This window comes from Panthera uncia, chromosome A2, assembly GCF_023721935.1.
Source record: "Panthera uncia isolate 11264 chromosome A2, Puncia_PCG_1.0, whole genome shotgun sequence".
In the NCBI taxonomy this organism is placed as follows: domain Eukaryota; kingdom Metazoa; phylum Chordata; class Mammalia; order Carnivora; family Felidae; genus Panthera; species Panthera uncia.
The window spans coordinates 144,990,904-145,003,178 of record NC_064816.1 but is presented as its reverse complement, the minus strand read 5'-3'; the positions used below and the strand labels follow the sequence as shown (position 1 = coordinate 145,003,178).

The 12,275-nt window shown below is 43.2% G+C and overlaps 1 protein-coding gene across 7 annotated transcripts in view; it reads right to left on the bottom strand.

Moving 5' to 3' along the window:
• CALD1 (caldesmon 1) overlaps positions 1 to 12,275 on the bottom strand; it is a 188,467-nt gene that overhangs the window by 65,065 nt on the left and 111,127 nt on the right. For 5 of the 7 annotated variants that reach the window (XM_049641877.1, XM_049641876.1, XM_049641878.1 and 2 more), the window contains one exon: positions 10,007 to 10,220. The exons of the other annotated variants lie outside the window; for them this stretch is intronic. In XM_049641877.1, the coding sequence (XP_049497834.1) occupies positions 10,007 to 10,220 (214 nt within the window). The remainder of the gene's footprint in view (positions 1 to 10,006; positions 10,221 to 12,275) is intronic. 7 annotated transcript variants of the gene reach the window in all.

Genomic DNA, 12,275 nt, shown 5'->3' with positions numbered 1-12,275 from the left:
ACCAACTGAGCCACCCAGGCGCCCCTGTCTGGCATTCTTATAAAAAGGGAGGAATTTGGACACAGAGGCAGACACAGAGGGAAGACGATGTGAAGAGAAATAGGGAGAATGTCACGTGCAGTAATGGAAGCATCGGTTCTATGCTGCTACCAAACAGGGAACATCTGGGGCTACCAGAATCTGGAAGAGGCAAGAAGGATTCTTCTCATACAGGATTCAGAGGCCCTGCGGACACCTGAACCTCAGACTTCTAGCCTCTAGAACTGTGAGACAATTAGTTTCTGTAGTGCTAAGCCACCCAGTTTGTGGCACTTTGTTATGGCAGCCTTAGGAAGCTAATACAACTCATCACATGCTTTTGTGATTACCCAGAAGCTACCTCAGATTCATCGCTGTGGTACCCAGTCATGCCAATAATTTTCACTGTCAACCACCCTCCCTGCCCACCTCCCTGCAACTTTTTGAGCACTTACTAAGTGCCAGGCACCATGCTAACCATTTCACATGTGGTTTCCTCTTCTCATACATGAGTAAGCTGAAAAACTCAGCAAGATTAAGTAATTTGCTCAAGGGCACACAGTTAATAAGACGATGCAACGAGAAGCTGAATCCAAGTTTTCTGGATTGTGAAGTCAATGTTCCTCATTCATACTCTCCTCACTTGTGAAGATCACTCAAGGGCTGGTGTCTTCCAAATCCCTGGCAAACAAATCCCCTCTTCTTACTACATCCTCCTTTATGACATGTCTGGTTTAGGCCAAGTAGGAGAAGCAGTAATTCTGTATTTTGCCCCCAAAGTCCACTTTCAGCAAGTTTCCTTTAACTTCAGAGTTATCTAAAGTATAGCAGTATGGGTTACCATTTTTAAGTAGTTAGTAAATGGAACAACTCAAAACTGAGAAGAAGCATTCCTCTGATTTTTCTGGGTTAGATGGATGTTTCATGGATGGATGTGACATGTCAATCACAAACCAAGTTCAGCTGCCTTTTGCCCTAGCAGTAGTTGCTTTCTGTTGGCATAAGATAGCAAGCTACCCCTCCTCTGGGGTTTTTAGGAAAGGGGGTGCTCAGAGGGAAAGGAAAGATAGGAAATGTGATACAGATTAAGCACCCACTGTGGTTTACATGTTTGCATAGCTAGTTCCACTCTTCACTAAACCTGCAGGGCAGATTTTCTTTCTCTTCTCTTCTCTTCTCTGCTCTTCTCTTCTCTTCTCTTCTTCCTATTTTTTTTTTTTTTACAGGTGAATAAATTTAGAACTAGTGAAACTAAGTGACCTTCTCAAGGTCACACATTTCATAACAAGTAAGGTCTAAACACAGATGTGGGGGGCGCCAGGGGGGCTCAGTCGGTTAAGCATCTGATTTCGGCTCAGGTCATGATCTCACGGTTCATGGGTTCGAGCCCCATGTTGGGCTCTGTGCTGAAAGCTCAGAGCCTGGAGCCTGCTTCAGACTGTGTGTCTCTCCCTCTCTCTCTGCCCCACCCCCCCCCCCCCCCCCCGCCCCCGCTTGTTCTCTCCCTCTCTCTCTCTCAGAAATAAATAAACATTAAAAAAATTTTAAACACAGATGTGGGAGTCAGGATATCTGGCTCTAATTTCTCATCTGTCAAGAATGTGCCCATTTTGTGCTTGTGAAAGCTGGGTCTGGCCAATAGAAGGAGAACTGAGACCCTTTCCTGAACTAGCGGTGCTGTTTCACTCCAGAAAAGTCATCAGTGAGAGGGCAGAGGTGAGAACAGGTTCCTCTTTACAGCCATCCTTTCTTCTCCCAAGGCTCAGTATGTCTCAGCACCCCCAGGCCTCACTTATTCATTAGAGTACTGTGTGAAAAGTCTTATTTCTTTTTTTTCTAAAGTTAATTTAATTTTAATTTCTTTTTTAGAGAGAGAGCATGAGTGGGTGAGAAGGGTGGGGGGCGAAGAGAGAGAGAGAGGGAGAATTTTTTTTTTATGTTTAATTTTTAAGAGAGAGAGAGAGACAGACTGAACGTGAATGGGGAGGGGCAGAGAGACAGAGAGGGAGACACAGAATCTGAAGCTGTCTCTAGGCTCCCAGCTGTCAGCACAGAGCCCGACATGGGGCTCAAATTTGCGAAGCATGAGATCATGACCTGAGCCAAAGTTGGACACTTAAACGACTGAGCCACTCCGGCGCCCCGAGAGAGAATCTTTTTTTTTTTTTTAATTTTTTTTTTCAACGTTTTTTATTTATTTTTGAGACAGAGAGAGACAGAGCATGAACGGGGGAGGGGCAGAGAGAGAGGGAGACACAGAATCGGAAACAGGCTCCAGGCTCCGAGCCATCAGCCCAGAGCCCGACGCGGGGCTCGAACTCACGGACCGTGAGATCGTGACCTGGCTGAAGTCGGACGCTTAACCGACTGCGCCACCCAGGCGCCCCCCGAGAGAGAATCTTAAGCAGACTCCTTGCTCAGTGCAAAGCCTGAGCTTGATCTCACAACCCTGGGATTATGACTTGAGCTGTAATCAAGAGTAGGCTACTAAACTGACTGGGCCACCCAGGTGCCCCTGAACAGTCTTTTTCAATTCAAGTCTTAAACATATCACTCAAACTTATTAAATAGCTGTGGAAATTATCTACCCGTAAGCTACAAATGTCATGATACCAGCTTAAAGCTAGCTTTAAAAAGTTGCTTAAATTTTGTGCACTTTATGTATTTTTTCTTTGGAAAATACAGGGTAGTTATAAGCTGTGGCTGTTAGTGTGTGGGTATTGCTGATCTGTATAAAGAATGTCTTCACTCTTTACAGAGTAAAGTGTCAAATTTATTTCCTTTTCTTTGGAGTAAATACAGTCCTTATTATATTACTATTTTATTTTCCCTCTGTTACAGAGTGAAAGGTAGGGTATTTTGGAGAACTGAATTCTAGAAAAGGTGAGTGTAGACATTCCTTGTAGGGATCAGAAAGTAGTCATGGAAAGGTAAAGAAAAGATACGGACAGCAAATGCAGCAGGCCAAGCTAGCCTGTAAGAGGCAAATGTGTAGGCACTCAATAGGAATTCACCAGCATAGAAAATATCAGACTAGAATACCAGCCTCTAAACAGGAAATCAGGACTTAACAGATGCATTCTAATCAATGTCTGTGTGAGATGAAGTTTACAAGAAAGTTACAAAGAAAAAGTGAAAGATCAATGAGAAAAATACCACATTTTCTCTAGAAGTTTATTGTTTTAAACCTTCTTAATAATTTTTAAACATGTTAATATTTGTTTAATGTCTATTGTTTTTATTTTTTTAAATTTTTAATGTTTATTTATTTTTGAGAGAGAGATAAGAGAGAGATAGAGAGACAGAGCATGAGTGGGGGAGGAGCAGACAGAGAGGGAAACAGAATTTGAAGCAGGCTCCAGGCTCTGAGCTGTCAGCACGGAGCCTGATGTGGGGCTTGAACTCACGAACTGTGAGATCATGACCTGAGCTGAAGTCAGAAGTTTAACCGACTGAGCCACCCAGGTGCCCTGAATGTCTGTTGTTTTTATTTTTTATTTTATTTATTTATTTATTTATTATTATTATTATTTTTTAACATTTTATTTATTTTTGAGACAGAGAGAGACAGAGCATGAACGGGGGAGGGGCAGAGAGAGAGGGAGACACAGAATCGGAAGCAGGCTCCAGGCTCTGAGCCATCAGTCCAGAGCCCGACGCGGGGCTCGAACTCACGGACCGCGAGATCGTGACCTGAGCTGAAGTCGGCCGCTTAACTGATTGAGCCACCCAGGCGCCCCAGTTTTTAATAAAAAGTCTTTAAAACAGCAGAAATTAGTGTTTATAAATCCAGCAGGCTAGAGCCGATACTATCAGGCAAAGCATACTCCTGCACAAACAAGCTCACGAGTTAAAAGCCTACTGACCACCTAGCTGCTTCCTTGCTATTGTAACCAGAAAAAGTATTTAACGGCAGAGGAGCGAGGATGACCCAGCTGAACTCCCAAATACAAACCTGGTTACAACATCACAAACAAATGCCACTCTGAGATTTTCACTTATGAAGTTGCATAATATTATAGCCCATGCAAGGATCTTTTTTCCGACTCTATAAAGAACAAATGGTCCCTCCAAGTTGTTCCTCTGATATTAAATTTTAATTGGGAAAAATAAGACTATTCAACAATAACTGGCATTTGTTTTGTACTCAATAGTTTCCGTACACTTTAACGCACATCATTATACCGGATGGCCTTGCAAGTTACACAGAGCAAGCTTGACCATCTCCATTTTATGGCCGTGTGGCAGCAAGCTGACATGGCTTCTTTGAGATCATGGTGCTGATCACTGAAGGAGCTAGACCAGAACCCAGACCCTCTGATTCCCATCTGAAAAAGCCTTTCCTTGAGCCTCCAGGCTGACTCCTGCAGCGGCCGGCTGGTGTAGTCACTAGGCTAGCCGAGCTTCCCAAGCTGCTCTGAAGGCAGCCAGTTGAATCAAGATCATGTGATATGTTTGGTGGGTTTCGAGCTTCAGTTTGGGACTCAATTTGCAGCTTCTGAAATCTACTTAGTGGGTCATGACCAGCATTTTTAAATGAAATTAAAAAGTAGAGAAACTATTAGAGGGCAGAAATCTAAATCAACTATCTTGAAAAGGACTCTCGCACTGTTGGTGGGAATGCAAACTGGTGTAGCCACTCTGGAAAACAGTGTGGAGGTTCCTCAAAAAATTAAAAATAGATCTACTCAATGACCCAGCAATAGCACTGCTAGGAATTTACCCAAGGGATACAGGAGTGCTGATGCACAGGGACACTTGTACCCCAATGTTTATAGCAGCACTTTCAACAATAGCCAAATTATGGAAAGAGCCTCTATGTCCATTGACTGATGAATGGATAAAGAAATTGTGGTTTATATACACAATGGAATACTACTTGGCAATGAGAAAGAATGAAATATGGCCTTTTGTAGCAATGTGGATGGAACTGGAGAGTGTTATGCTAAGTGAAATAAGTCCTACAGAGAAAGATAGATACCATATGTTTTCACTCTTATATGGATCCTGAGAAACTTAACAGAAGACCATGGGGGAGGGGAAGGGGAAAAAAAAGTTAGAGAAGGAGGGAGTCAAACCATAAGAGACTCTTAAAAACTGAGAATAAACTGAGGGTTGATGGGGGGTGGGAGGGAGGGGAAAGTGGGTGATGGGCATTGAGGAGGGCACCTGTTGGGATGAGCACTGGGTGTTATATGGAAACCAATTTGACAATAAATTTCATATTTAAAAAAAAAAGAGAGAAAAGGTATTTGCACTCCCATTGTTCACTGAAGCATTATTCACAATAGCCAAGGGATGGAAACAACCTAGGTGTCTGTTGATGGTTGAACAGATAAAGAAAAGTGTGAGATAGATAGATAGATAGATGAATGAATATTATTTGGCCTTAAAAAGGAAGGAAATCCTGCCCTTTGCAACAACATGGATGAACCTGGAAGGCATTATGCTAAGTGAAATAAACCAGACAGGGGAAAACAAATATGGTATGGAATCACTTATATGTAGAATTAAAAAGAAAAACAAAAGGTCAAAATAAAATGGTGGTTGCCAGGGGTTGGGGGCTGGAGAAAACAGGGAGAGGCTGGTAAAAGGGTACAAACTTTCAGTTATAAGATGAATGAGGTCTGAGGATCTAATGCATAACATGGTGACTGTAGTGAATAATACTGTATTATATAACTGAAATTTGCTGAGGGAGTAGAACTTGAGTGTCCTCATGAAAGAAAGAAAGAAAGAAAGAAAGAAAGAAAGAAAGAAAGAGGTAAATATGGGAGGTGATGTACATATTAATTCACTTGATGGTGGGGGGGATCTTTCACAATGTATATGTATATGTATATGTATATGTATATGTATATGTATATGTATATCAAATCATCACACTGTACACTTTAAATACATTACAATTGTATTTGTCAATTATACCTCAAAAAGCTGAAAAAAAAGAGAAGTCTGTAGTACAACTTTAAAAAAAGAGAAATATTAGGGGCGCCTGGGTGGCTCAGTTGGTTAAGTGTCCGACTTAGGCTCAGGTCATGATCTCACAGTTCCCGAGTTTGAGCTCAGAGCCTGGATCCTGCTTCGAATTCTGTGTCTCCCTCTCTCTCTGCCCCTCCCCTGCTCACACTCTGTCTCTCTCTCTCTCAAAAATAAACATTAGAAAAATAAAAGAAAAGAAAAGAGAAATATCCAAGGGTACTGTACATAGTAAGAGTGGGCACTGTTTTGTAAAATACTTGTTTGAAATACATTTATGTGTGGGTATAAATGTATGATACTGAGTCACAAACTTAAGTGTATTATACTTATTTTAAGGGTAACTTAAAAGAAACTTGTATTTCTTTCAGACGATCAGAGGAAAAAAGGAACGAGGGAAAACATGAATGCAGCTAAGCTGATCAGGCGGCTGGACTGCTCTGCTGGCAGCCAGAGCCCCGAATGGACCTGGGAATGTGGGTGTTGTGAGGGGCAGGGGGGCTGGAAAAAAGATCCCTGCTGTCCTGAAGTGGGCGGGAGGTTAAAAGACGAGATAATCTTGAAGCCAGAACCTGTGTTTGGTCCTTTTTTACGTTCTTAGTGCTTAGTCCGGCAGCACTAACTGGCATAGGAAACCCTGAATGAATATTTGTTGAATGAATGCATGGAAATGAGTAAGGTTTACAGATTTTTAAAGGCTCCTCTTAAAAATTCAATTAGGCTTGGAAATGAATCCAAGCAGTCTACATTTATGAAAAGCTTGTTTCCAAAACCTTAATTTGCAAATTGGTTTTTGGAACTTCAAACATCATTATACATGGCAGTTGGGATCCCAGGCCAGCCCACAACCACCTTTTTAAGCCTGAGATGTATCTGAAGCTAATACTGAGAAGCAAAGCTGCGTTTCCATGGGAAAAATGCATCCACATCATTCCAGTTAGGAATGCCAGGAAGCAAATTAGCCTCCAGATGGCAGAGAAGCACCTCCCCTGACCCCATTCCTCTTGCTGCAGCTGGACTGGCCTCTGCGAAGCCACTTCTGATGGGCTGGGAGGGAGGCGAGAGGCAGCACAGTGTGAGAGCTCATTTCCTATATAATGCCCTATGTTTCTTTGATTCCACCGTTTTAAACTTTGGGTACCCTTCCACATTTGTTACAGAATGTGGCACAAGAACAAAACTTTCTCATCGTCAGGATACATAAAAGCATACTTCTTTATGAGAAACATGACTCTTAATGGACTAAAAGCATGAATATTTACAAGAAACATGAAATTTTGACTAAAGGAAGAGACTTCATGAGTGAGGGCTTCGGGGAGATGAGAAAAGTAGTGGTGAAAACACCAGATTGCAAGTGACAGAATCTCTCAATAATCTTACCAGAAACAAATTACACAGCACCTTGAAATCTAAAGACCTGAAAGGCCATTCACGCTTGGCCTGGAGATCACATGGCTGTGTGTAGGGTCTGGCATTCAGGAATTTTAATGTGTCCCATAGAAAAAAATTCTGCCAACCTTGCTTTGTAGGCGATGAAACTCAGATAAATTATCTGATGCAAATGCGGAGGAATTTAGAAATCATTTTGTTGGGCATCTGTTTGGACATTTAACCTAATACTTCTTCCAAAGCAAAAAGTGCTGAAATTTCGTATGTTCAAATGACTCCAATGAAAAGTGTGAACGTGGATGAACTGAGTTTGGTTTATCTAATAATAAGAAATTCAAAGAATTTTTTTTTTTTTTTTTTTTTTTTTTTGGCATTAGCCCCAAGCTGGAAACTGAAGATTCAAAGATTCAAAATAGTTCTGGCCTGCAGGTGAATTGCCATCTCTTGGAGACAGCACAGGCATGCCCACTACTAACTTGAAAGTACGAGGCTAATAACATAGGGCTGGACACAATTTATTAGTGCAGAGAGAGACAGGAACTGAGGAAGGTTTGCGGAGGAAGGTGAAATTTGACTGGGGCCTTGAAGGACAGGAGGGAAGCCAGAAGCAGATGTGGTAGGCCGCCCCCTTCTCCACCCCACCCCAGCCTACCCACTCCAAAACGTCTCTGGAATCCCAGGTTTCCATGGAATAGTTCAGGAGCCACTGATCTGGTTTAATGCCTTTATTCCAAATGAGGTGACCGAGGTACATGCAGGTGTTCCTGTGTAGGGGACAGAGTGAGCCAAGGCATGGAGGTGGCCTGCACATGATGAATTTGGGGAATAGCACGTGATCCAATTCAGCTGCAGCAGGGACAGGTCGGAATGGAAAGGAATACTGAAGGCAGATTATAGAGAATTTTGAATGCCACATTAAGGAGAGTGGGTCCCCTTCTCAAAGGTGGTGGGGGGAGGGACAGGATGAGAAAGGGGAGAGAGACTGAGGCCAGGACCAGATAGGAGGCAATTATAATTGTCCAGGTGAGAGGCAATAACTGTTGAAGTTCAGGAAATGATAGAGTGAGTGAAGGGTGAGAGAGACATGGAGAAGTAAATTGATAGAACCACAGGCATGATGGAGCAGGAAAACTCGGACAACTCAGAACTGAGAGTTGAGAGAGAGACACACAGGACACTGGTGTGTGTGCACGCACACAGATTGGGCTTTTTTCCAGCATTCCAGGCCCTGTTGACCAGCTGTGTAACACTGGGCAGACCCTTCACTATTATGTGCCTCAGTGTCCTCCTCTGAAATAACGGCATTAAAAAAGACCAGTGGCTTCTGAACTGTTCCATGGAGATCCAGAATTCCAAGGAAGTTTTGGTGGAGTGGGCAGAGTGGCGTGGGGTGGAGAAGAGATAGGGAGTGGAGTGGAGGTAAGCAATGGGGTGTGATTTGGGAGTGCAGTAGGGGAGGGGTCTAGGTCCTAAACTACCTATTCAACCAGAACATCTCTTGTACTTAACAGAATTCCTTGTAGCGTTAAATTTGCTTAAAACAAAAACAAAAACAAAACAAAAACCTAAAGCAACTCGTTTGATAACCACTGGCCTGTGGAGATAACCTCTAAAACCCCTTTGAGCTCTCACACTTGAGAGATCGCACTTATCGAAAGGGGTGATCCAAGATATCTGCTAATGTACTGGAGGTAGGTCTCATTTTCGGGACCCCATTGAGTTCCTCTGTTTATTTGATTAACTGTTGCACAAACGCTGGAACAACTGGAACAACAATTGTCATGCTGAATCGGTGCCAAAACTCTCAAAAATGGGAAAGATTTACCGAAAGGCCATTTGGTATTCTTACTCTTGTGTGGTACCTTTTCCCAAGACCCAATAAGTTTTCCAAACCTCATAAACACCAGCGTGAAAAGAGCTCTTGCCTGCAGTACAAAGGCACTGGCTTCGTTACTGACTGTTGTCTGGCTTTGGGTAAGTTGAGTTACCCCTCTGGGTTTCGTCTCCTTGTCTATAGAATGAGAACATCGCAGCAAACAATCCTAGAGGCCCCTTCTAGCTTTAACATTCCACAGTTTCATGATTCTAAACCTTGGAGCCTGTTATCTGAACAATTCCCTGATCAATTGCATGTGCTCTCAATCTTGTTCGGTCACAGTCAGATGGTCAGTATATTAAGGGCTTTGGGCTGTTGACTTTAAGGATTGGGCAATGTGTGCTTTAGCCAAGATCTCTGATTCCTGCAAATGGATCATTCTGAGCAAAGGGCTCAGGTCTAAATTAACAGCAGATCTTCAGAAACACAATACTTTGTGGATCAGTATTTGCAGTAGAGAAACCCTGTGCCTAGGTATAACCCTTAGAAATGGTCTACAAACCACCATAGAAATGGAAACGAGGAAAACCAATCGAACAACCACAAAGTTTAGACCAGAAAGTTTCATACAGGTCTGAAATTTACACACTGCCTGCCTCCCTTTGCCTCCTGATTTCTCCTCTCCCCTCCCTCTCGCACAATTAAATTTTTTTCTTTTCTCTTCTCTCTTTTATAACAACAATTCCTTTGTAAAAAGAAAGAAAAAAGAAAAATTTAAAGCGAAGAGGCAAAGTGAGCACTCACTGGGAGAGCGCGGCCAGGCTGCGTCTTCCCTGCAATCCGGATCCCCCGAGCATGTCTGTAGCTGGAAGGGGTGGCGGGTTGCTGGAGGTGCTGAGACTCTCCTGGCAGTCAGGGCGTGGGCCGGGCCCCCGGAGGTGCCATGTTTTCTGTGGCTGAAATGCAGTGTGCAGGATGCTCCGGTGTTCTCCCTTTGTGTTAACACTTTGGTCTGTCCCTGTGACGAAAGTCTGGGCTTGTCCTCAGCCAAATCTACTCCTCCCCACCCTTTCCCTCCGCATAGGATCATCAGAGAGCTGATTGTTATTTTTTACTGTAATCTCTCTAATAGAGGCCCATCATGTTTAGACTGTAAAGGGTGAAGATTGCTTCGAGATTTCCAGACTGTTATTAGTGGGTACTAGGGGCCAGGATTCTCAGTAGCTTCCATGAAGACTTTATATGATTAATTACAATTATTCCAAGGTAGAGAACTAGTCAAAGGAAAAGACAGTGATCCATGTGCTCAGCCTTTTGGAAAACAGTTGATCATGGGATCACTTGCGTGCCGAATCTCACTCTGAAGAGATCAACAGAAATCAGCCCACCAAAAAGTTCACATGGGTGCAGTTCTCAGGCCCTCATTCTGAGCTCTGTTCTCAATTAGCATTGGTGTAGGTGCTTTCCAAAGCAAACAGTTCCCACTGAGAAATCAAATCTGAGAAACTCCTCTTAGCCCTTTTATCCAGGGAAAGATGGATGCATGATATAAAAATGCAAACCAAAGGCAAAGGGAAGAGAGGCGGCTCTATCAGTGATCTGCTGGGTTATACGGGGTGTTTGGCGCTCACGCCCCTCGGGAAAATGAGGGCAACAGCCTGCCTAGGAACATGTTGCAACAGTCTGCCTGGTCTGCACCCATCACACTCTGGTGTGGTGATCTCATCAGCCAAACCAGGCAAGGGAGCCTGGTCAGCAACAGCTTGGGAAGCAACCAAATTCCAGTCCCTGAGGAGGGGGTGGTTGTTGATTCTATCTGGAGACGACATTCCCTCTGGGCCTGAGTTATGAATACGTTTCTTCATCGCTAACAGGCAAAGATCAGATTGGTGCTGCGGAACGCGGATGCATAGGACTTTCTGTCAAATGAGTAGAACAACTCAGTTCTCACAACAGAAGGTTGAGATGAGTCTTTTGGTAAATAGCAGGAGAAGCCATCAACTCCACACACTGAGAGCCCCCTTCACAGAACGAAAAACATCTTTTGAGAGCTACAGCTTTGTGTCACAAACAAGGGCGCAGAAGCACAGAGCGTTTGAACAGTTCGCCAATGTCAGGGAGCAGAGCCACATCATTGACCTTTGTACTCAACTTAGAGAAGTTTCATTCAGATAGGTTAAATGCTCTTGTCATTTCAAGCAACTAGAAAATTTTGGTTGTTTTCCTGCTTAAATACTATGCTGTCATCAAAGTCAGAGTTTATAGAGTAAATGCAGTTTAATGAATTTCAAAGTTAACTATCTCCATATATCATGACATATACACATTTAAACATCTCTCTGATTATGTATATTGTCACTCAACATATGCTGACTATATAAAATTCATGAGACACTCATAAAAATAGAGCTATGTCTGCCTCAACAGAATTCTCACTGACCTGGCTTGAGTTTATGGCTCCAGAGCTGAGATAGAAACATGTATCGGGGCATTTTGCTATGCTCCCTTCTACCAAATTTTGCACATTGATTTTTTTTTCCCTTCACCAAGCTCAGTGTTCTGCTGTGGCGGGCAGAATGATACTCCTCCCAAAGATATCCATGTCCTAATCTCTATAATTTATGAATATGTGCAATATGCAAAAGGAACTTTGTGGCTTAATTAAGTTACAGGCATTGATATAGGGAGATGATCCTGGATTCTCCAGATGTGTGTTCAATCTAATTGTATGGGTCTTTAAAGTTGGAGAGCCCTCTCTGGCTGTGGTCAGAGAGAGAGGTGACTACAGTGGAATGGCCAGAGAGATGTGACATTGCTGGCACTGAGGATGGGAGGAAGGGGGCCAAGAGGCCAAGATTGAGGGCAGCCTCTAGAAGCCAGCAAGGCAAGGAAATGGGTTCTCCCCTAGAGCCTTCAGAAGGATGATGCCCTGCCCGCACCTCGATTTTGGCCCCTTGAACGTGTGTTGGGACTTGGAAGCTTTAGCATGGTACATAATCAGCGTGTGCTATTTGAAGTCACTGAGCTTGTCGTTATTTGTTACAGCAGTGATAGATAATTAATAAATGCATTT